At 46.9% G+C, this 24166-nt stretch overlaps 1 protein-coding gene across 4 annotated transcripts in view; it reads right to left on the bottom strand.

Annotated features, from left to right (window-relative positions):
- Nucleotides 1-22506, bottom strand: part of AUTS2 (activator of transcription and developmental regulator AUTS2) — a 794956-nt gene extending 772450 nt beyond the window's left edge. For all 4 annotated transcript variants that reach the window (XM_086624619.1, XM_086624620.1, XM_086624621.1 and 1 more), the window contains exon 1: nucleotides 22213-22506. In XM_086624619.1, the coding sequence (XP_086480745.1) occupies nucleotides 22213-22506 (294 nt within the window). The remainder of the gene's footprint in view (nucleotides 1-22212) is intronic.
- Between the last annotated feature and the right edge of the window lie 1660 nt (nucleotides 22507-24166).

Raw genomic sequence — 24166 nt, 5'->3', positions numbered from 1 at the left:
TTTTCCTTCTTTGTGTATGAGAAAAATTAAAATCCCCATTGCATTTGAAACACAAGTACGCTGATGTCCCTGTATAGCAACAAAGTATAAGTTTTATCCTGTACAAGAGATGATCAGAAAGGCAAAATTCAGTTCAAGCTCTCTGTTTTCACAGTGATACTGAGGATAAAAGGTGCAAACAACCCAGAAGGAAATGGGGCTGACCTGTCCCTCGCTCTCTCTTAAAACACCAACTTCAGCTGTGGCTCTCGGCACAACTGACTTCTATCAGCAGCTGGTCTGCCTTATCCAGGGCACCATCCAGATATTAAGTCTAATTTCAGAGGCAGAGAAAATACAGGCTCTTGAGAACATCGCTCCCCCTCTGCACCCGTGGGATGAGCAAGGCGGGGAGCTCGAGCCCCGGGGAGCCGCCGGACACTCTCCATCGGCTCGAGGCACGTGGTGCAATCGCACAAAAGCCGAAAATGAGACTCTACGTACACACACACACAGGGAAAATTGCTATCAATTATGCTAGTTAATTATACATTATAATAGAATTAGAGTAAACCCTCCTCATTATCTGCCAGCTCAGACCCCGCTCCGCAGCAAGCTGACCACATGCTGTACTAATGCCAACAGCCCTTTCGCATTAACCTTTATCTGCGCCTCGCAGCTTCGCTGTTTGCTATGCGTATCGGGCTTGTTTTGACCTTGTTCCTGGCTGACCTTTCATTGAAATCTAACATTTCTAGCAGTCCAGGAGACTGGCTCGTCTCCCATGGCCTTGCAACCACGATACATTTTTCTACAGGATCTAAAACACAGGACGCCTTGTTTTTGCCTTGTTACCGGGATCCTCGCCGGCCGGCGCAGGTCCTCTGCCCTTCGCGTTTCTCTGAGAGGCTATGACATTACTGAGACAGTTTACAACTGCTGCTGGATGTTCAGTTATTAAGAGGAAATCCTGAGGGACATTTCATTATTATTATTATTATTACTATTTTACACAGAGGCTGTCAAAAAGGGGTAATCTCATACATGCCTACAAGCAGCAGAACCGAGTACCCTGGCTGTGCCTCTCGCGGTCACAGCGCCCAGGATGCTGAGCCCCCAACGCAGCCCGCAGCCCCAAAAGTGTGCAGTAGATTAAAGGGGCCTTTTACGGTTGTGATTCACTGCTGGAGGAAACAGTTTACTGCTGGAGATTCAGAGCGACGGTGTTTAGCGCAGATGTCCATGTGGGAACCCAGGCTCCTGCCAGCAACACATCCTTGAGCATCTCTGACAAGTCCCAACTCCACAGACTTGCACCGCAGGGAGAGAATCATCTCCATGCACAGGAGGAAGCTGTGACCTGCATAATATTCGGTCTGCAAAGTAAGCATGCTCTATATTTTTATTTTTTTTTTTTTTAAGAAAAATAGACAAAAACCCAGAATAAAGTTCTCCTTTGAAGGAGTACAGAGAAAAATCCATCAGGAGAAGAGTCCTTCCAAAGAGGGCAAAGTCCCAATGGCCACACGACAGATCTGACCCAGCAGTGCAGTAAAAACATTAATTTAAATTCCCAGGAGTGCAGGGAGCATGGTTTAACAGAACTTCCTCCTTTCCCACTACAGAAATCATACAAAGCTGCAAAGAGCATCCTGGTCTCAATGTGCGCTGTGCATTCCCTATAACCTTCCCCATCTACCTTCATGGAAGTTTAGGTGTCAGAGATGAAAACCGAAAACCATATTTGTGAGGGAAGGTCCAGGAGCAGATTTTTGGCTGGTTGGGTTATGTTAGAGATAAAAAAGAGAACACAAAAAGACAGAAAAAAGACAGACTGACTGAAGGTTTAGCTCAAAAAGGGTTGAAGCTTCCAACTTGGCAAACGGAGGTATTAATCAAAAAAAAAAAAAAAATCCCCTCAGAAAGTTCATTAAAACAATGATTAAGCTAAACTCACAAATAAGGGCGTGCAAAAATTTGCTTCACGAGAACTTCTTCTGTCATACAGGCACACTCTATCGGAGACAAAACCAAGGCAGCTCCAAGGACAAGACACACCAAATGCTTCAGAAACAGAGAAACTTGTGTCATCAGGCAGTTCCGGTATGGGTCACACACACGCCACGGGCAGAGCACACCAACTGCCTCCCTGGGCTCGCTCTGCCCACACCACAGATACAAAACCCACTGCCAGGGGCTTGCGATACACCGGGACCGCGATGAACCCCAGCGTCTCTCCATCTGCCCCCAAACACCCTCAAAGGCACGAGGCAGATGCAGACCCCTCCCGGCCCCCCTGCACCCACAGACAGCACATGCCACCACTGGGAAACACCACGATGACAGGGAAAGAGCTTTTTTCTTTTTTTTTTTCACCCTGACCCTTACTTCTCCCGAGCTATAAAGCTTAAACAACTCAACATTTAAGGATCATCAACACAAGTCACAAATAGCTATATTTTAAAAAATTGCTTTAACATTTTAAACCCTCAAATGTCATCCAAAATAACTGCAGTCAGCTTGAAAAGATAGTATTTTTCACTTTGCAGATGTCCAGCAGAAGACCTGCGCAGGGTTTACATCTCGCTTTCAAATGGCATCACTCCTGCCTTGCAATGGAAACTCTTCTTTCTTCAGGGAGGTTTAGGGAACAGGGGAGGAAGAGATGCTCTGAGCCTGAGGAAAACGAAGGCCACGCCACTCCATCCTGAGGGAACCAGGGAATCCCTGGAAGAGCCTCTGGGTGACGGACGCAAAAGCCACTGGCCGCTTCCAGCAGGAGTGGAAGGCATGAAGCCAACCCCGCGTCGCTGGCCAAGGAGCGGTGAACCTGCCGCCACGTCTCGCGGAGCCTCTCCTCTCCCCCGGTTCTGCTGCTGCGCTCTGCTCCGGCCCCTTCCTACAACCGAGATAATCTGGCCTTTAAATATGGTTCACAGCACCTGACCCCAAATCCGCGGAGCAAGGGAAAGCGGAGCGAGCAGGCCAGCGTGTCAGGTGTCAGGATGAGATGCTCTTTTAATACCTTCCAGGTTTTGAAAAGGCTTTTTATGCATTAGATCCACCCTTTTCTTAATACTACGAGGACAAAACTGCACTTACGGGGGAAAGGAGCATAAAAAAGGTAATAAACATTTAATGATCCAATAATTGGTTATATCAGAGTAATCACTGTTCAGTAATTAACTCCCATTCCTGCTTGCTCATTTGATATTTTCTGTACCCTTTGATAGGTTCCCGTGACTATCAGCATTCCTTAGAAACTCTTACAGGGAAACCTTTTGATGAAGCTAAAAAGCAACGATACCATTAATCACTAGACACGTCCCAGTGGCTTTCAGACTGAGACAGGGCCTTTCGTCTCTGCACATCGCTCCTCAGCTGTCTCTAATATGGCCACTCGGCCCTGGGATTTGAGATTTTCTCCCTTGCTTCTTCACATTATGGGAAAAACGAACCAGCTATGCATTTTCTGTGCCAAAGGGTTAGCGGGAAAGCACACCAACATAAAATTACTTCTTGAAAGACAACAAAAAAAATAATTACACTGCAGTATCACGGAAGAACACAGGGAACAGCTGGCGCGTTGTTGCATTGTAAAACTAGAATTAAACTCAGGTTAGTGTCACTTCCAACTACGTGCCCACCATAAGCGAGAGCAGACAGACACCTGGCTTCTGCTGCAGCCCTCCACAACCAGCCCTTTCTTACCCGCAGCAACACGAAGCAGCGGGAGAGCAGAGCAGAGCTGCTGGCACGGCTTCACTGCAACCACGGCAATCGTAGCTTTGGAGAGGGTGAGGGCAGTCCTTGCAAGAGCGCCCAGATGATCAGCTCTATCCAAACAGGTACTTCTCCAACCCTGATCCTAAATCTAGCAAACAGTGATAAGTATTTTAAGACAAACTCACATAACAGAAGGCAGCTTCATTTATGGTCTCTAAACATTAAAAAATAGATTACACAATTTACTCCTCTAGAGTAACAGCTCTGTGATTTAACAGTTCTAAATTTGTTTAAGAAAAATGATGATATAGAAATGCTGACTTCTGTGTTTTCCAAAGTAGAGATATTACTGCCTGGAGAAAGAAAAAAAAAAAAAAGGCTAACTTCAAGTTACTTTCTTTGGGGTGGATTTTGATCTCAGTCACACCAGCATAGAGCCAAAGTACTGCCACGGCATTTCCTCATACTCTACATTTATTGCAGCCAGACATTTGTTCAACCAAAAGTTCTTTCTCAAGACAAACATCTGCTGAACTTAAAACTAGTAAAGCTGTTTTTTCCCCTGAAGGAATCCTTTATCATACAGTTATTTCCAGTTGCCACCATTTTATACCAAATCAGATCTGCTGCTTGCAGTGGAGCTGCCTTTGGCTGCTAGATCTTTGAGCAAGAAGAGCTTTTCTTCCAAAACAAATACGCACCGCCATCAGCACAGACCACAGAGCAGAAACTTTTGCCTCGAAGGTTTTAAAAGATATGGGGTCACAGAGGAACACAAGAAAGACAACCTTCTTCAGCAGTCAAATATGCTGCCTCAATTGTCAATATCACACAAGATGCTGCTACTGCAACATTGTATTTTTAACTGTTGCTATATAAATTAATGAAATGCAAGTCAGTTAGCACAAGGAACGCTGATATTGAACATGAAATATCAAGTTAATCAAAAACACATGCATGAAGCAGTCAATTATGCCCTGCATCGGGTAGCAGGATTTCCTAAAGCACATTGAGTTGGAGCTAAGGAGTTTGCGGATCTGAACAGGAGGGAATGTAAGTGGTTTGTATGTTACTCATGCACTTGAAGGCATTAGTAGTGATGGGAAGGGAGGGAGACAGGGAAACAGATTGAAAGGGGCAGGAAAATTAGAGAGAGCTCCTTGCCATTAATGGAAAAATAACTGCAGAGTGCTGTAACAGATTTCTTCTCTTTTGTATGCATAGGAATATTTATTTAATCAATGTTCTGTAACAAAACAGGCCTCTGGTGAGCTATTGTGGAGAGCGAACTCCATTCAAGAGAGTGGTGATTTGAATCCTGCCACCTGTTTAGCTGGTTTTGGAGAAAGCAACAATATGTGGCTGGATGGGAAGGTGTCTGCACCGGCGGGAGGAGGAAGAATCCCCCAGTAGCTTCCCAAAGTAATTACCCAAAATAACGCTACCTGCCTGGGAAATCTTGATGACTCATCATTAACAGGACTTACTGCAAGCAAAGCTGCAAAGTTCATTTCTCTTCAGAAGAAACAAAATCCAATCCCATACAGTAGAGGTTTCAGCTTGTCAGAGATCGCATTGACTGTGTATGTTACACCCAGACCTGAATCTGTGCTTGAACCCAAACTCATCCGACAGCCTCACTGCGCAGACGCACGCTTGTGTTCAGGCATTAGGCAAGGGACATTAAATCATGAGATCACAGAATGGTTTGGTTTGGAAGGGACCTTCAAGATAATCTAGTTCCAACCCCCCTGCCATAGGCAGGGACACCTTCCACTACACCAGGTTGCCCAAAGCCTCATCCAACCTGGCCCTGAACACTTCCAGGGATTAGGCAGCCACAGCTTCTCTGGGCAACCTGGTCCAATGCCTCACCACCCTCAGAGAGAAGAATCTCTTCCTTAGATCTCATCGAAATCTCCCCTCTTTCAGTTTAAAGCCATTGCCCCTTGTCCTGTCACTACACACCCTTGTCAAAAGTCCCTCTCCAGCTTTCCTGTAGCCCCTTTAACTACTGGAAGGCTGCAATAAGATCACCCCGGAGCCTTCTCTTCTCCAGGCTGAACAGCCCCAGCTCTCTCAGCCTGTCTCCATAGCAGAGGTGCTCCAGCCCTTGGATCATCTTTGTGGCCTCCTCTGGACCCACTCCAGCAGCTCCATGTCCTTCTGATGTTGGTGACCCCAGAGCTGAACGCAGCACTGCAGGGGGATCTCAAGAGCAGGGCAGAGAGGCAGAATCCCCTCCCTCGACCTGCTGCTCACGCTGCTTTTGATGCAGCCCAGGACACAGTTGGCTTTCTGGGCTGTCAACATGCATTGCCGGCTCACGTTGAGCTTCTCATCCACCAGCACCCCCAAGTCCTCCTCCTCAGGGCTGCTCTTAACCCATTGAAAGCTCACATACGAAAGCTTTCCAGCCTGCAGCATAGCTGGGCTGCCCAGCCCTCCAGTTCCATCCTGCTGTTACTTGTGATCACCCGACTGAGCTGCCTGCTGCGACTTTTCGAGCGGGCCCAGGAGGTGTGTGCCCCAGCACACTCCGTGTCCTGCATCCCGTAGGCGGATGCCGAGCTGCATAAGGATGCAGAGTTCGGACCACACCTGGGCCCTGCGGCTCCAGGGGCTGGAGCGATGCAGGAGCTGCCTCACCACCAGACTACACTGCCTGAAGACACCAAAAGAAAAAAAAAAAAAACACAAACCCAAGCAATTCTCCCAAGCCTTCCTTCAAAATAAACTAATCCTTAAAAAGTCACTGTCACGAAGCCTCGCATTAAGGATGTATTTATGTATACACCGAGTAACATCCTGCTCCTGACTGCACTTAAGCATATACTCATTTTAAGTGCACTCTGCTATGATTTTTAAGAACATACTCAAGCGCTGTCTTAAAGAGGGACTGATTTAAACGTCTGCATAAATACTGTCCTTAAATAAAGCCCTGACAAGGGCCTGCTGCAAAACCTGGAGATATTAATGGGAGCTTCTCACTGGATTGAGTTTCTATCCTTTTCATTTCTGCACTGTTTGCTGCAAAAGCACACCACAGACATGAACTTCGCATTCATCTTACACAAACATTATCGCAAAGCAGCTTTGCTCTTAAATTCGTTACACAAAGATTAAAAACACCCTGCATTTACTTATTTTTTTATAGGCCAGTTAGTAACAGATATACCAGTTTCACAACATATTACCCCTGCAGACCCTGGTGTTAATGACAGATCTAATTTGTTTATCACCATCACAGCTGCCGGGGTTTGTAATACATCCTTGAGCATTTCTCATAAGTAGAATAAGAGTTTCTTCCCTATTCTGCAATGGATTTAAGGAAATATATTATGATAAGCTAGCCTTGATATCCACCACAGCTGGGACAGATAATGTTGTAAGTGATTTAAAACTGAAACAAGCCATAACTAAGCAACACTAACTTCTACATCATTAATAATCACAACAGTATAAAGAAAGATCAAGCACTAATCAGAATTCCTCTAGGTTACCCTTCATGTCAGATTTCTTTAACGAAGTGATGGCTGTCAACAATTTTAAGGCAAAATTATAGCTTTATTTTAAAAGGTAGTTGACAACAATACAACTGCCTTCAGTTATTTAAATATGTGTTCTAGCCAGGTCCCTGCTAAATGTGTATAAGCATTGGCATTTTGATATCCTACAGTTAAATTATGTAGGTTTTCCATGTTAATCACTTACTATTTGAGCATCCTGCAGATGACAACTAGTAGCCAGGCAATCTCTAAAGAGGGAAAGTTTTATCAAACCCATTTTGCAGACAGGAAAACTGAGCTCCAACAAAACTAACACTAGCTCAAGGTGACACTTAAGCATATATTTGACTTCACACCAAATACTAGCTCACACATCAGCACTGTCCCCATAGGTCTGCTTTTCTCAGCCAAGAAACCCAAATCTACAAGCCCGGACGCAGCACCTCCCATGAGCATACACATGGATTCGAGCCCGAATCCGTCCTTATTCAGCACAACCACAAAGCAGGTGCTCACACGGCCATGCTGAACTGGGAGGGAAGCGTCTGCTTCAAGGTTACGAAAGACAAGCGTGCTTACGCAGAAACAAACCCACATCTCCCAAGGACCGGCTCAGCATCTTAATGAAAGAGCGTGTTTGAAGGACAAGAGATATCAGCGGAGTTGTTTAGGGATAGGCCTGTGCAAACTCAAACACAACAGCAAGCACATGTGGCAGAAGGTGAAGGTGGTCATGAGCCAGCAAGACCTCCCAGCCTTCCTCAATGTCCCAGCTGGGCATAGCGCTGAGCTGAGCAAGATGCAAAAAGAAAGAGAAAAATAACAACAAAACTGAAAAAGAAGGATCTTCTTTATGTATATCATCCCTCTCACTCTCCAGCTTTCCCCTTTGGATGGTGTAAAGAGCACGAGCATCACTCCAGTGTGGAGAGAGGCTGTGCCGCTGCATCCTATGACATGTGCATCCCACGATGCAAACACGGCACTGACCTTTGCTGAGAGACACTACAGACCTCAAATGTGCCCCAGAAAATCCACACTCAAAACTGTAGGCGTAGAGAAAAGTTAAGAGCTGAATCGATTGCCCTACACGCTGAAATGCGAGGATGTGTAAACACATCCTTTGTATGTGAACATAAAACAAACACCTAAAATATTCACAGTAGCAGCCTTGCACATAGAACTAAGAAACCTTAACATTTCAAAGCCCATTTTGTGGTTCTTACATTCTGTGTATTTTTCCATGTTGTAATCGGCCCTTCCCTCAAACACTTCTTGAAAGTCTCGTCAGCGTGGCCAGCAAGCCCTGGCCAAGCCCTCAAGCGAAGCAAAGCGAGGTGGGACCATGGCCCTGGGACAGAGGTGCAGCTTATACCGTGTACGGCAGCGTAAGAGATGCCTCCTTCCCTATGTCAAAAGGATATTACGCCAGATATCTTCAATAAATAAACAAACCCTTCCCTAACCTACAACATAAACCAACACAGTCAAGTGCAGCCTATCCACCCGAAAATGTGGTGACCTATACTCTCATATCGTAATCTAATCCTTGAACTAAAGACAGTTTAATGCCTTTACAAATCCATATGTTTTCTAATACCACCATTGCTGTCAGCAGACTACAGGAGAGCCTCTTTGAAGATGGAAGTAAAATGACAAAGCACATCATTGCGAAGGCAATTATATGCTGCAGTAACCATTTTACAATGGCCCATATGGGCTGTATTTCAACAGTGCAATTTCCAAATCTGCCTTAGCAAACATATATCTCCGTCCCAATCCCAGGTAGGTTTTGCAAAACAAAATAAGACCGCAGCCAGAACAAATCCAAAATATAGATAACAGATGTAAAAATATGCCAACAAGGACACCAGAGCAATTTTTTTCAGAGTACCAAACAAAGAGAGCAGCCACAGCAGACCTTGCAAGGCTATTCACAGCAAAGCTACCCATTCAAGGGACTTAGGGACCTGGTTTATCAGAAATCTGATTATCCACTCGCATGCTTTCCTATGCAGCTGCCCAATCCACTATTGCAGTCGTCATCCCGTCCACCTCCCCAGAGACTGCAGGGCAGGGTAACCAGAATCCCAATTTAGAAGCTAAAATCAGACATGAACCAAGGCTGTGCAGGCTTCATCAAACCATCTCTGTCATCCAGGACTCAGGCCTAACTGAAGGCAACTGATAAAGAAAAAAAAAAAAAAGAAAAACTAGGTCCTTGCACTTCTTATAGCCGCAGTTTCAAATGCCTGCTCCATTTACCTTGCTGCTCAGGCTCCGCTGCGGTAACTGAGGCCGTGCCATCACCCCAGCATCTCTCCCAGCAGCCTCAGGGCTGCTCTCTGCCCAGTCCCTTTGAGCATGGAGCAGCAAAACTGCTCCTCCAGCCCAAAATTTCTCCCTCCTGCTCATGGAGGAGCTGGAGGCAGGGCTGACAAGCAGCCTTCACAGGGCAAAATTACACTAAACACTCTAGTGAAAAGTGTTTTTAATTCTATTTCTTTTCGGCAATTCCTTGCAGTGGTCCATTGCTTTTGGAGGCTCTGGGATAGATATGTTTCAGGATACCACTGTGCCAGTGGCACCATTTTCTAGGGACACTGGGGTGAGCCATGGAGTATCAATAACCAGACAGGAGGTGCTCCAGATCCTGAAAGGCCACACATTCGACCCTGCAAGTGGGATCCAGGCAGCAGGACGCCAGTTGGACAGTCCTACGTGCATTAGTACCAGCAATAAAGAAAAGAACAGACGTGAACATCTTTCTCCCTGAAGTGAAACAGTAATAACAAATGCCTTAAGCTGCCTATAACAAAGACAGAAATGGTAACGGGGAAAATTTACAAGTTCATTGCCAATTCATTAACAACCAATGAGCTACATCGTATATCTTATATTTCAATGCAAAGAGCAATATGCAGAGGGTACTCTGCCAGTCACACACGCGGAGCAAAAAAGCACCGACAGAAGGGGAACACGCAGCTGGGTGTTTGGTAGCCAGGTCTTGCAAAGCGCATGATCCAGTTCTTATCATTGTCAGCTCCTCAAAATGATCCAGTGAAGTCAGGCAAGAGCATTTCAAAGACTTTAATCCATGTGAAATATTACTTCCTGGAACCGGAAATTCAATCCCTAGCAATGAAAACACAAAGCACACTCATAAATGTACTTTTCAACTCGGCCAATATAGCCATGTTTAGGCTCTCTCTCTTAAAAAAAAAAAAAAACAAAACAAAAATCCTTTACTCATTAATATAGAGGAAACTTGAAATGATTGCTGTAATTGCAGTTAAAAAATTAATCATGTTTTGAGATAAATGCAGATAAAAGCATGTTTTACTAATTATCTTTTGAAGCTTCCGCTCATGAAAGATTAAAGGTGGAAAAAAAGTTGTTGAAGTATTGAAGACAGAAATCCTACCATTTGAAATCACTTTGAAGCCACGTACCTCACATGATTGATCCTTAATGTCCAGATGTACTAAAAAAGGAGCCTTTTTAAGTCAGCAAACGTATAACAAAACATGCCTGTTGGAGCTTTGATGCAGAGAGCTCCCTGAAAACAGGTGCGTTTTGCAGCCACCTCTCCGCAGCACGGCTCCCGCCGGCAGGAGCGGGATCGTGACTCGCAAGGCAGATGGCTGCATTTCCTCCTGGTTCCTCCCTGACTGGGGCAAGGAACTTCAAGCCTGAATTCCAAATTGAATTCAAGAATTTTGGGCTTCATTAAGCTCTCCAGAGCTGCTGTCATATCAATCTATTTATAAAACAATGTTACTAACCCAAGCGTCTACAACCATCCGAGGTGGTTACTGGAAGCAGGAGAGGGATGCGGGTCTCTCCGAGACAGCCGCTCCTGCAGGAAATGCCACCAAATCCACAAAAGGTAAGATTTTTCATACTCTGAGAGGAGGAGCTGGGGGTACCAGCATCAGCTGTTTAACAGAAAGCCCTAATCACCAGCCACAGGAGTTATACACAAGCCACGTGAGGACCTATTTCCATTGCTGCGGCTTTTAAAGGAACGCAGGTTATCTGGGGTGCAAGGTACTCAAAAGCAAGGCTGGCACTTCCATTCACCGGCCTGGAACTAATCAGGCAAATCATTCCCTTCCTGCTCCTTACCAATAGCCTATTTTATATCAGTAGTTTGCAGACTATTTCTAACAACCCCAAGAGTGTTAATTCAGAGAGCCAACCCATGGACTGCAGGCTGAAATTCACTACACAAGTATCCACAACTCCACCGGAAAAATTTTAGGCTTCTGCAAATTGAAACAAGTTGAAAAATACTATTACATAAAATTGCTAAGATACTTTATAGCCATTTCACAGACTCGGTAATGATTTACATCAGATTTGAATTGTGCCATTATATCTGAAATTTATAAATATTAGGAGGAGTTTCCTTACTGGGAACCCCGTCACCTGCAGCATGACAGAGCCAAAATCTGTTGTCACAGCGGTTTTCAAAATGCAGTTTTCAAAAGCATTTAACTGAGCTCAAACAAATCATAGAATGGTTTGGGTTGGCAGGGACCTTCAAGATCATCCAGTTCCAAGCCCCCTGCCATGGGCAGGGACACGTTCCCCTAAATCAGGTTGCTCAAAGCCTCATCCAACCTGGCCTTGAACACTTCCAGGGATGGGGCAGCCACAACTTCTCTGGGCAACCTGTGCCAGTGCCTCACCACCCTCAGTGTAAAAAATTTCTTCCTTAGATCTCATTGAAATCTCCCCTCTTTCAGTTTAAAGCCATCACCCCTGGTCCCATCACTACATACCCTTGTAAAATGCTACAGAAAGTCAATGTCAAGGACTCTAAAGAGTCTTCAGAGTTTCGAGAGTTAGGACAGATCTGAAATGGTCCCGTTGACAGTTCTTTTCTGAGGGAAGGGTCCCGCTATAAAGAATATTATCCTCCAGCAGCCACCTGCTCTGTATTTCTTCCTGCTCCTTTCCCCACCCCTCTACATCATTTAGACCATTCCCATCACAAAGCAACAGTGACACCAGATTAATAAATTCTACCGTTGCTACAAACCTGAACAGGGCTAGGTAAAAAGATTAAATAGTTGGGTTTTTCATAACCACACACCCAAGGAAATTTGCCAATGTCTTTTTATTTGCATATCTGGCAGACTGCCCCAGACAACTAATACATAAGTGACAGCGTACAGGTGTATTAGTTTAGAGTTTGTCTTTAATCTAGAGGTGTCAATTTGCTTCTGTTTTAATTACATCCATCTTGATATGTTATTACAACCTCATGAAACTTCTTCATTATGTGAACGGCTATAAATACACACATATGACAAACAGTTGTTATAAATTTTCTGGTTCAGCAGTGCAGGCACAATATCTTAGCCCACCCATCACGTATATTTAGAGTTTCAGGGCTCCCTCTCCTCTCTCCTTCTCTCCCCTCCCCTTTCCCTTCCTTCTCTTTTCTTTCATCCAACACCAAGATATATATTTTTTTAATGTATTTAATGGATCCTCTAAAATTCCTTCTGTAGTAGCAGCATTCTGATACAAATACTATCAGCTTACAGAGCTGTTTCAGCACGTGTGTCCTTCTGCACTGTGCCTCTGTGAGAATGTCTGTTTGTCATTAGGCAAATATAAGGAGATTGCACTGAGGTCTTATAAACATGCAAAGATCCACTTTTGTAGCTACATAACTCACTGAGTTTTTCAACACACATTCTGAGGTTGAAAACCTGGCAAATCCATCCACCAGATGTATCTTTCTGATCCCAGAACTCATTAAAATTTATATTTTTTTCTTTTTTTTTTTTAAAGTCCAGTAGACTCAGCTGTTGAGCCACATTAATTGCATTTTTATTATTTTTTCCATAGTTTAAATGACTAACGCTGGAAGAGTCACTGCCTACAAGCACAATAGCCAGCCAGTAAAAATTACTAGGACTTCTGATCGTTCAATAATATCCAAATCACATAAAATAGAGAGGCAATTTGGTCCCCTCAAAACAGACGGTTTTGATTTTCAGTATTTATTTTGAATTTTCTTCAAGGGAAGAAAAAAGAGAAGAGAAAAGACAATTTCACACCAAAAGATTCCATTCAAAGGTCAAAGTGCCCTTGATGTGCATTAAAACCCACAACACTAACAGAGTTACAACATGAATTGTCCCCCACAGCAGCAATTCTGTGTTTGCCTTCATGCCACACAGACTCCTCGGGAGGTCAAAACTACTTTCGCTGCCTCCAGCCCTCTATCAGTGCCCACTCAATGGATGTCACATCATGCTCGGCCACCCAACACATCCGGCCAGCTCTGGAGCAAGCAGGAGAACATGTGTTACCCAGCTCTTGCAAGAGCAGCACCTCCCAGCTCCTTCCCCTGAGTCTTCTGGAAGCTGGGGATGATTCCAGTTTCTGGAAGACCCCCAAAGGACACTCATGGCACCCTCCAGATACACTGGATATGCAGAAACCAATATGAAGGTGACAAAAGCAGTCAGGAGCCAGGTGAACAACAGAGCCCACATCCCCCCAGTTGGGCATTCCCATTTCATAGCAATGAGCCAGATCCTTTGACTGCCTCTCCTCCATTCCCAGAATTCGCGTAAGAAAACTGAAGCAGTCTCAGGTCACTTAGGACTTTCAGAGCGAAAATAAATAAAAATCAATGCCTTGAGCAATCATCACCATGTTTGTAACTCATCTAAGTCTCAGCAATAGGAAACAGTGTGCAAACAGCAAAACACGGGCTGTCAAAACTTGCCAGGAGGGAGAAGTTACACCGCTCACGTTTGGCACCCAGGGGCACCGCGCCCCCATGCCTGAGAGCCACCTGCACATGGTCCAGGAGAAGTCAGTGGCAGCCACTTTTGTCTCATTGGTTCCACTTCATGGGCAAAGAAATGAAAACACCTTTATTAAAGCAGGAGGGTGAGTGAGCAGCTGTAGGACCCTCCGGAACAACCTGCAAGCTGGGTCACCCAGAGCCCCAGGGGTGGGTCACCTGGGATGTGCTAACCTGTACCCACATGCAGGGAAAAAGGTGACAGTGGCTTGCAGATTTCACAGACAGGTGAGGGGGTAAAAGCTGTCCCTCTCATAGTCAGCCCATTACAGAGCAAGGCTTCTCACAAACTTTCAGGAATTTGGGTCTGGAGCTGACCACATTTTCATTGCACGAGAGGGTAAAACATGTTTTTAAGTCTGATACAACTCCGTTACAATTACTCTGCAACACGAGAAGCACCTCTCCAGAACTTCAGCCACCTAAAAGCTAATTTAACCTAGAACCTCCTGGTGCCAACCTCTATCCACCTCTCTGACCAATGTGTGCATTGCCATCCTGCAGCATCCACAAATCTGCCTAGATGGTTTCTTTCAAATGATGCCCAGTACAGGACACACCTCAAAGGCTGAAGATATTTCCTTGTTTTCATGAGCTCATCCAACAAAAGACAAGCCCAGGCTTGTGGACAGGGAAGATGGGTTGGCAGTGGTTTTCTTCCCAAACCAGTAAGTCATCTTTGCTACCAAATAAAAATATGAAAAGACGCAATTTATAAAAGTACTGATTCTAGAGGAGAAGCAACTTCCACTTTGGGAAGCTGTCGAACACATGTGAGACAGATTATAGAGAACACCAAACTGATCTCCTGAGTGGCTGTGGATTAACTTTTCCCATTTGGACTCAGGATATTAATCATATCAGTAATATGTGCGTCAGCCAGCATTACACAACCTAAAGTTCAGACAGTCAGGAACTTGGGCGCATCAGATATCAGTACACCTCTGCACATCTCCCATGTCTTTGTCTCGGGAGATTTTAAAACCAGTAGGACCAAGGTGCGCACCAAACATCAAGTAAATCCACATGAAGCGTACGTCATGCAACGTGATCAAATTAAACCTGATAGGCAAAAACTCACAAACAGAAAAATACGAGCAGTGCCAAGGAATAATCCACTTCTTTTGTTGACTCTTATTCCACTCCTCCTGCAGAGAGGAGGACAGAACCAAAACTCCATCCTATAACATATACCAGACTAAAGATTTACCCTTTTGGTTAAAACCTCCTCTCTCCACCACCTGAGTGTGTGAACTTCAGCAGCAGTGTTGTTGAGGTACAAGGAGAAAAATCTCAAGACAATAAGGTAACACTATTTAAAGGGAAATAGTACAGCAGAGCTGAGCTGGGGATCTGACAAATTGCCACTGCACGTTCTGCTGTCACAGCAAAACAAATCCCTACCTGCATTAGCCGCTTCTCGTTACTTACAGAGTGGGTTTTCATATCCATTTTACAACAAAGGAGTTTAGAGGACTATGATGTTCTGAAGTGGTCTTCACCACGGCTTGGCATCGAGTCAAAATGACAACAAACTGACTATAGGAAAAATGCATACAGCTGGTAATTTGCGGCGCACACCGAGCCAAATCCCAACGAGAACACAGATACTGAACTGATAAATCATAAGGATGATGTACAAGAACACAGGGAAACGTTGGAAGCAATTTCCCGTCGCAGAACCAAGGCGACGTTGCCTCAGCAAAGCACTGCAGTTCAAGTAAAGGAAAACTGAGAGTTAAACATTTCCACATTTCAACCCGCAACTTCCTAACTCCATTACCCTTTTATTAATTGCATTTGAGACTTCACTAAACTTGAGCTTGGGCTATTTTTAAAACCTATCTGACTCAACTTATTGTTGCTCAGAACAAAGATTAAACTTCTAATTTAGCTGCAGATAATTACGAGGCTGCAGGTCAGACCCCCGGTGTAATGTGGTAGGGTCTTCCAGTCAAACTGATAGAAACAGTCCTCAAAAAAAATAAAATTAAAATAGTAGCAGAGACAGGGAGGAAACAGGGGGCCATCTCATTCAGTGAAGAATCACTCTGCCTTCCTCTCAGCTGAAGAGTTACCAGGTTTAATGACTTTTTAAGTGGGGACAGATTTTGCTGAGCACCCGCCCTCGGTACCAATGGCAGGGCTCTCACCACGGAGCATTTACCTACGCAGTGATGGATTTTACCTGAAACTTTCACTTTCGGTAACGACATCCCCCCCTCTAGTTCTCAGTGTTCCCATCCAGTCCCTGATATTTCTCTATTGATCTCAGTGCTGTAACTCAATCTTTCAATTACTCAGCCCGTTGATGTCTTTCTGCTGACTTTTTTTTTTTTTTTGCCTTTCTCTAGCGATCATTTTCCTTCCAAGTTCCTGATCCTTTACCCTTATTTTATAAATTTGTTTCTTTACGCTCCCTCCTCCCAGCAGAGGCCCCAGATATTTAATGAGAAAGGGCTTACTTTCTCATCCAAATAGCAGAAAAAAAAAAAAAAAAAAGATGCCAAGATAAAGAAGGATAAGGGTGTCTTTTGTCCTATTGATATGTGGCATAATTCCCATTAATGTTAATCTTAAAGAGCGGGGCCAGTGGAGACTACTTGAATCACGTTTATCTAAAGAACTTGTCCTTATAGTTCAAACTCTTCCTTCTTCAACTCAAGGCCATTGTGCCTCCTACTACCACTGATGGGAACGGTAAAAAACCCATCTTCATGACATTGTTATCCTTCAGGAGTTTAAAAGAATATTTATTCAACGACTACAATTCTCGGTCATTATCTGCCCAAAGAAACAGTTTCAGCTTTTCAACAGCTACAAGAAGTCAGTGGGAGCTGGGGATATCCAACCTCCCAGAAAAGTATCAGGCTTTTTAAAGTAATTTTAAAGTATTTAAAAAGTATTCAGGTGCCCAAATTATAACAACATAGGTTTCAAAAACTACCCAAGAGGTTCCTTTAGTAGAATATGTATCCTGCTGGGTGTTCAGTCCCACTTTCAGTTTGGGTTGCTATTTTTTGTTCAGTTCTGGTCGCTGAGGGTTTTCATCAAGAGATTCAGTTGCTCTGTCAAGGTTATCTCAAAATTTGATCTCAGGTCAATTTACTGTTTCCTCTAAATACACAGTGAAAATAATAAGCGTGTCCCTTCGTATGATATCCCAGTGTCACACAAAACCTAATGCCACTCACCAGCCGCAGATATCTTCATTTACTTACTCCTTTCTTTTCTCTGCTGGCCTAAATCTGCAGACTCGCATGTGCAAACAGAGACCAGGACAAACGCCTCAGCATCTAAGCAGTCAATAAACACAAGGAGGGCTACCAAGATTTGCTGACAGCACTAAACAAACAGCTGATGTTATGATGCTGCTGCAGTAAGGCATGAAGATCAAATTCTTTTTGAAATATGAAAGGATAGAGACAAGGCAGAACAAACTTGCCCGAAATCGCAGAGAATTTAAGTAAACAGGCTAATCAGGCCAGCTAAAAGGCTGGTGAGAAGAGAATGATTTGCAGAGGGAAACCACGCTGCAAGCCGGTCATTCCGGTGTCCAGCTCAAAGCTCCTGCTGTCACGCAGCCAAGCTATTTCTATTTTCAGTGGGCCGTGCCTAGCGATGGGTATCACACAACAGTTATTAAAGCAAATTCCTGCATTCAGATGCACACAGAGCTACACTGTCAGTGCACACAGACACACAACTGAGACCATAGTATCTTCAAAACCTTTCTGTAACTTCCACATTTCATTCGGGCAACAGTACTGTCTCTGTTTTAAAGCCCACATCAGCTGTTAAGCTTTACTCCTTCTAGTCTCATATTATCTGTCCAACATGCAAAACTGCCGTAGCTAACATCTGCCTAAATCACACAAACGCAGTGGAACAATTGCTTAAAAATTATTTACACTAGGCGGATGGAATCATCTGACACAGAATTTGAAGCTCATTAAACAGCTCCTTGACAAATATTTGTCAGCATTTCTCATTTGTAATTAATTATATTGGGCTTTACCTGACGATAATTTAGCATGGTCTCAAAACAGACTAATGCCTGCGTGCTGAACAGAAATGAGCTCAGCAAATGCACCCTGAGAAACTGTGCCCGTTTTATGAAACAAGAATTCCCATTTAAATGCAAGTCCCCCCACCACCACCACTTCTGTCTGTGCTTTATAAATACCTGTGTTCCATTTCAGGCTTGTCAGATGAACCGCCTGAGTTGAAGCTAAACAAACATCCACAGAATAAAACTCATTACCCTACTCAGTGTTCAGAAAACCTGAAACCCACTGCTTGCTCCATAGGGATGGTCAGAGCTGACTCAGGAAACATAAAGCACTTCCCAGGCTTTAAGCTATCTTAACATTCAGGTCAGATTTCATTTCTCATCACAGTAAACCATCTTCATCATGGCACGTCAACAGCCATGTCACGTCGGTCTCCTGCCCGGAGTCCTGCGCACCAGGGGGTAGGAGAGAGACAACTCAACAAAATCTCACCTCGACAGAGATCTCTGCGGAAACCTCCTCATCAGCACTGCCAGAGCAAATCATGGAGAAAGTCACTCCAATGGATTGATTTAGCACATCTTGAGAAACACCCTTTTCCTGTCAAACTGGCGTCTAAAATGCCCAGGTTTGGAGAACCTCATGTTATTATTGTTGGTAGCAAACACCGCAGCAGTGTGGCACGGGCTACACCAAGCTGGGGAAAGCGGTCGGCTCATGACTCCGATCACACTAACACAGGCACTGAGTGTCTGTACCTTTCCCTTTTAACAGGCTGGAAGACTTTGGGAGGTTGGGGAAGTGGTGTGTGAGTAACTGCTCTGGAGTAAACCACAGAGCTTGTTGCTGTTAGTCCCAGTGAGGCTACTCATGGGAGCGTCTGGTAAACCAGATCAAATTGTAGGACCACATCTCAGCTGCTTAACTACAGATCAAGCACTGGTTTCTGAAGGTGAAAGCTCCAAAACTCTCCCCAGTGTAGGGGACAGGTCTACACTACACATCACTACACCAGAGTCTGGCAAGGCCAGGCGAGGATCAGTCTGGCCACATCTGCAACGACACTGGATTTGCTCAACTGTCACTCCAAGGAAAAAAGAAAAGTAAATCAACAATGAGAAACCACTGTCTTCATTCAACTCGCTCTTCCCCACGCAAACGTTGGAGAGATCAAGGTACAGGCTGTCATAAACCCAGAGACATATTACTAGAAGCAGATGGCCTCTATTCCTACACCAAACAGTTTACACTCAAGAAGCATGAGAAGGCTACTGACACCTGGACAGAAAAGCAGCTCTGAGAGTGGGAGCTGGTTAAAAAGAAAGTTTTGCTTTAAGGGATGGAAACTTTATCAACATAACTGTAACAGACATGGACCACTTCTACCGAAGCTACAGTGGCAGTGGGATGCATGCTCTTCTTGTGCAGAACCTGTGTCCCCTTGCTATCCATGAGCTTCATACAACCCGATGTTTTGCACAATTTCGGCTTTTTCAGTCATTCCAATAAAACATATTTAGTAAAGGACAGGTAAAACGAAGCTACACGGAAATTCTTGTTCTTGTTTGCAACTTTATATAGAGCACTCGTAAGAAGATCCTGGGTGAGACCTCACGTCCACCCAACTCACACACCTACTGCTGCAAAGCTGTCCTCATAAGCAGAGCGCTCAGCCTCGTACCTCCACGGTGGCTGTCCCCTCCTGCGTGAGCCACCACCTGCTGCCCACTTCCTCTCTTCTGGACCACAAGTTTAGATCTTCCAGTGATTAATATGTTCTGCACTTTGGTTCTCACTAGTTTTCACATCAAGCAGACAAAACACTCTCAGTCTATGCATACTTTGAGCTGTGCTAAGCCTGAGAAAAGGCTGAAGTTCAAGCACAAAGCCTGGGCTGGGGCAGTCGTGTCGCACGCTGGGCACGTCTTCTGGAACCTGGGGAGAAACCTCCACGGCCTCCAATGAGCCGGGGGCAGACCCAAAGCATGAGATGTATAAATACCAGGGCACCTCACCATGGCACCCAAGGCTTCTTGTCTCAACTCTAGCACATTAACACCTAAACATCTCACCAAGGCTGAGACATCTCAGTTCACCAGCCGCTCACAACCTCCTCATCAACACTAAAATCACAATAAAAACTTCAGGCTGCTACACACAACATACACAGTCATTCCTGCCACGCTGGGCTTGTGCCTTAGACACCTTCATCTCCCTCTGATCCTCAGAAACAACTTTCTCAACGCACATACGGAGCTGCAGGAAAAAGCACCTAACAACGATTTTGTGACATTATTTCTCAACGCAGCGTGAAATCGTTAGGTCAAAACGTGCCACCTATCACATGAACATTAAAAGTATGTCAAGTCTCAGTGTGCGAGCTATTGTTTTATCTGAATGTGATATTAGGTGGCAGAACCGGGTAATGTTTCTGCGCTCCTTTTTAGTGACACAGGATTACAACAGGATGCAAGTAGTAGCCATTCTCAGCTTCGAAAAGATAAAAAAGCACAGCAATTATTTTCATTTCAAGTAGAAAATAAACAAATAAGAAGTGAAACAGAATAAAGACATTTTCTAAAACACCCTACCAACTTCTGACCATAAAACTTGCTCTTCACATCACCTTCAAAAAGGACTACGGCCAAATTCTCAAGTCCATATTCCCATAAAACAACACGAACTGGGGCTTTGTTTGAGGAAGAAGGGAATTTTGTCCGACAGAGAAGCATGCAAATCTCCCTTTTGCCAACAAACACGTATTCCCGCTGCTCCTCCTCTCTCCAGTTTGAGCAGGGCACTTGTGGAGAGGCTCACCAGGTGAGAAATGGTGGTCAAATCGAGTCTCGTCATTACCTCAGCATTGGCTCGTTATTACTTACACGAGGCTAACACCAACCATGTGGAGGTTCATTGGAGTGAACAAATCCTCCCTTCAATTACACCAGAAGTAGTTCTCTCAGAGGTGTTAGTCTAGACGGATACAGGTGTAACCAAGAACAAAATTTGGCTTCGAATCAAAAAAAAAAAAAAAAAGAGACAAAACCTCAAAAAAAAAAAAAGAAAACCCAAACCTGAAAATGCCACTTAGTATTCCTGGCTAAATATTTAACCAGCTTAAGAGCTACACAGCTCTTTCTGTTAAACAATCAGCTTCATCTCCGCATTTATTTTGACAGTTCCTAATCGTTCCAGTTGTGACTCCAGCGCACGTAAACCCAAATAAATCAGCTTTTTCACCACGGCAAACTTCTCCAGAGCAGAAGTTATAAACAACAAAGCCCTTCAAACAAACGGGCTGGAGCTTCCCTTGCACGGTCACATCCTCACCACGACCCTGGCCGGGCTGACAGTGGTTCCACGGTCGTGGGTGGGTGGGTGGTGGGTGCACGAGTGGGCCGAGGCTGGGGCGGGGGGAGGGCTTCCCGGGCGGCCCCTCCCTCCCTCCGCCCCGACGTCGGCTTACCCGCACCCCTTCATTCAGCGTTTTCCGAGGAGGGGGAACGGGAGGACACGACTAGTGCCCTCCGTGGGGGCCCACTCGTGACACGCAGGGAGCGCGGCCGCGACAGGGCGAGCACCCCCCCACCCATCAGCAGCACCACGAGCGATACCGAGAGAACACACACGCACATACATATATATATATAGCCCCCCCCCCCCCCCCCCGCGGCTGCCCACGCCGCCCCGCGGACACGAGTGGGCGGCCCCGCCGGGACACCGCGGGCGCGAGAAAAGTTTGATCCAGGGGAGGGGAGGGGAAGCGCCGCCGGGAGCCCCGCGGGGGGAGCGCGCACAACTCCCCGCTCCCCTGGCCCGAGGTAACGGGGAGGCGGGGGGGGGGGTTCGCCCCGGTCCCCGCCGCCGCGCCGGAGCCCCCCGCCGCCCGCCGGGAGCGGCGCGCCGCGCTGCAGGTGTCGGCGGCAGGAAGGGAGAAGGGAGGGGAGCGGGGCTCCCCCCCGGGGAAAGGGAAGGGGCGGCGGGACCGCCCCCGCGGGCACCCCCGGCGGCGCCGGCCCGGGAGGAGGAGGAGGAGGTAAGGGACGGGAGGGGGGGGTGAGGGGGTGAGTGTCCGGGTCGGCGTTGCGGGGGCTCCCCCCGCCGCTGCCCCCCACACAATGAGGCGCACACAAAGCGCCGCCGCTCCTACCTCCAGCGCCTCGAAAGTGACGAAGCTGGACATCGCGAAACCGTCGATAATGTCCTCTTCGGCCGAGGAGGACTCCCGCCGCTTCCTCCGGGGGGGCCGCGGCCGGGACGGCGGCGGGGGCCCATTGTCTTCCTTCTCCGAGCCCGAGGAGGAGAGCGCCGCGGCGGCCCCGGGGCCGGCGGCCCCGCCGGCGGCAGAGCCGCGCCGCCCGCCTTTGGCTCGCCGCTCCCGGTCGCGCTGGGACCGCGATCGCCGCTTCTTCCGAAGCCCGTTGCATCGCGCCGGGCCATCCATGTCTCTCGCCGGCTCTCCCTCTCGCTCTCGTCCCCCCCCGCCCCACCGCAGCCACAAATCCGGCTCCCCCGGCGGAATAACGGGGGAGGGAGGGAGGGAGAGAGGGAAGGAGAAAGGGAGGGAGGAGAGGACAGCAAGGGGGTGGGGGGGGGATGAAAGAATCCGAGTGCGGTTCCACCACCACCAGCAGCAAGCACCAAATGTAAGAGATTCCTATAAGCGAGCCAAGGAAAGTAATGGCTGATCTCAGGTCGCCTTTGTAAAAAAAAAAAAAAAAAAAAAAAAAAAAAAGGCGAGAGAGAGAGAGAAAGGGGGAAGAAAAAAAAAAAAGCCTCACCAAGCAGGCAATAAATCAGAATAGCGGAATGCTTTGATCAAGGGGCTGGGAGGGCGAGGATCTCCGAAAGAGAGGAAAAAAGGCAGAAAAGAAGGGGGGGAAATAAAGAAAGAAGGAGAGAGACTCGCTGGAAGGAGGGAGCGGAGAGTATTTCCTTGCACAAAATTTATTTTCTTTCTTCCTTTCCTCCCCAACTAAAAGAAGTTCCGGGGGGGGAAAATTATATATATATATATTTATAGCTGTATGGAGCTCTCTTTCTCTCTGCGTGTGTGTGTGTGTGTGCGTGTGTGTGCAGGGAAGGGTGCAGCCTTCCCCTCCCCACGAACACGCACTCCTCTCCCCCTCCTCCTTTATCTCCCTGGATCAAACACAATAATAATTATAACGATGCATCCAGATGCAATTTTCTCAGGCACCGACCAGGGGTGGACTCTGGAGTGGAGATCGGATCCCAGCCCGGCCCCTCCAAAACCAAAACCAAACAATAAAAGGAAAAAAAAAAAAAAAAAGAAAAAAAAAGGGAAGGAGAAAAAGCCCCAAAACACGCCCACCCACCCCAGCTATTAATACAGATCAATCATGGCAAATTCATCGGATTAATTGTGGCGAGGAGGGGGGTGCTGGTGGCGGTGACAATAGATCCGAGCGGAGGGGAGGCTGCCCCCCTCCCCAAACCCGACAACAACAATAATAATTAATAATAAAAAATACAGAGGTGGTGCTGAGGCTCAAATACGCTCCAGCGGGGACGGCACCGGTGTGTGCTTTCTGCTCCCGGCGCTGCCTCCCCGCCCCTCTCCGCCACCGCGGGGGAGGCGGGCGCAGCCGGCCGGTGCCCCCGGCCCGGCGGAGGGCAGGGGCCGCCGCCGAGCGCCAGCGGCCGCGCCGGGCGGATGGCGGTGCTGGCCCCCAGCGGCCGCCCGGCCCCGCGCCCGCGCCGGTCACGTGGCCGTCGCTGCCGCCGCCGCCCCGCCCGCTCCCCGCTCGGCGCCGCGTGAAATGCGGCGCCCCGGCCGCGCGAAATAAGTTGCGGGCATGCGCGCAGGGCCTGCGCACTCGGCGCGGGCGGGTGGGCCACTCTCGCCGCCCCCCACCCCCCCCCCCACGCTCGCCGCAGCCTCGCCGTCTGTTCCTCCCGCCCTCCCCGTCCTGCTGCGCTGCACGGCGCTCGCCTGCCTCACGCCCCTGTCCTCCGCAGCCTCTCCTCCTCACCCCGTCAACTTTCTGCTCAGTTTTGGCCGCCCCGTCTTCCCCCATCCCATGCCCAGTCCTCCTCCCGCTGCCCTGTCTCCTTCCCTCGCAGCTCGTCCATGGCTGCCT

This window comes from Tauraco erythrolophus, chromosome 21 (assembly GCF_009769465.1).
Source record: "Tauraco erythrolophus isolate bTauEry1 chromosome 21, bTauEry1.pri, whole genome shotgun sequence".
NCBI classification, from domain to species: domain Eukaryota; kingdom Metazoa; phylum Chordata; class Aves; order Musophagiformes; family Musophagidae; genus Tauraco; species Tauraco erythrolophus.
The sequence above is the reverse complement of the archived record's forward strand: the minus strand, read 5'-3'. Positions and strand labels throughout refer to the sequence as shown.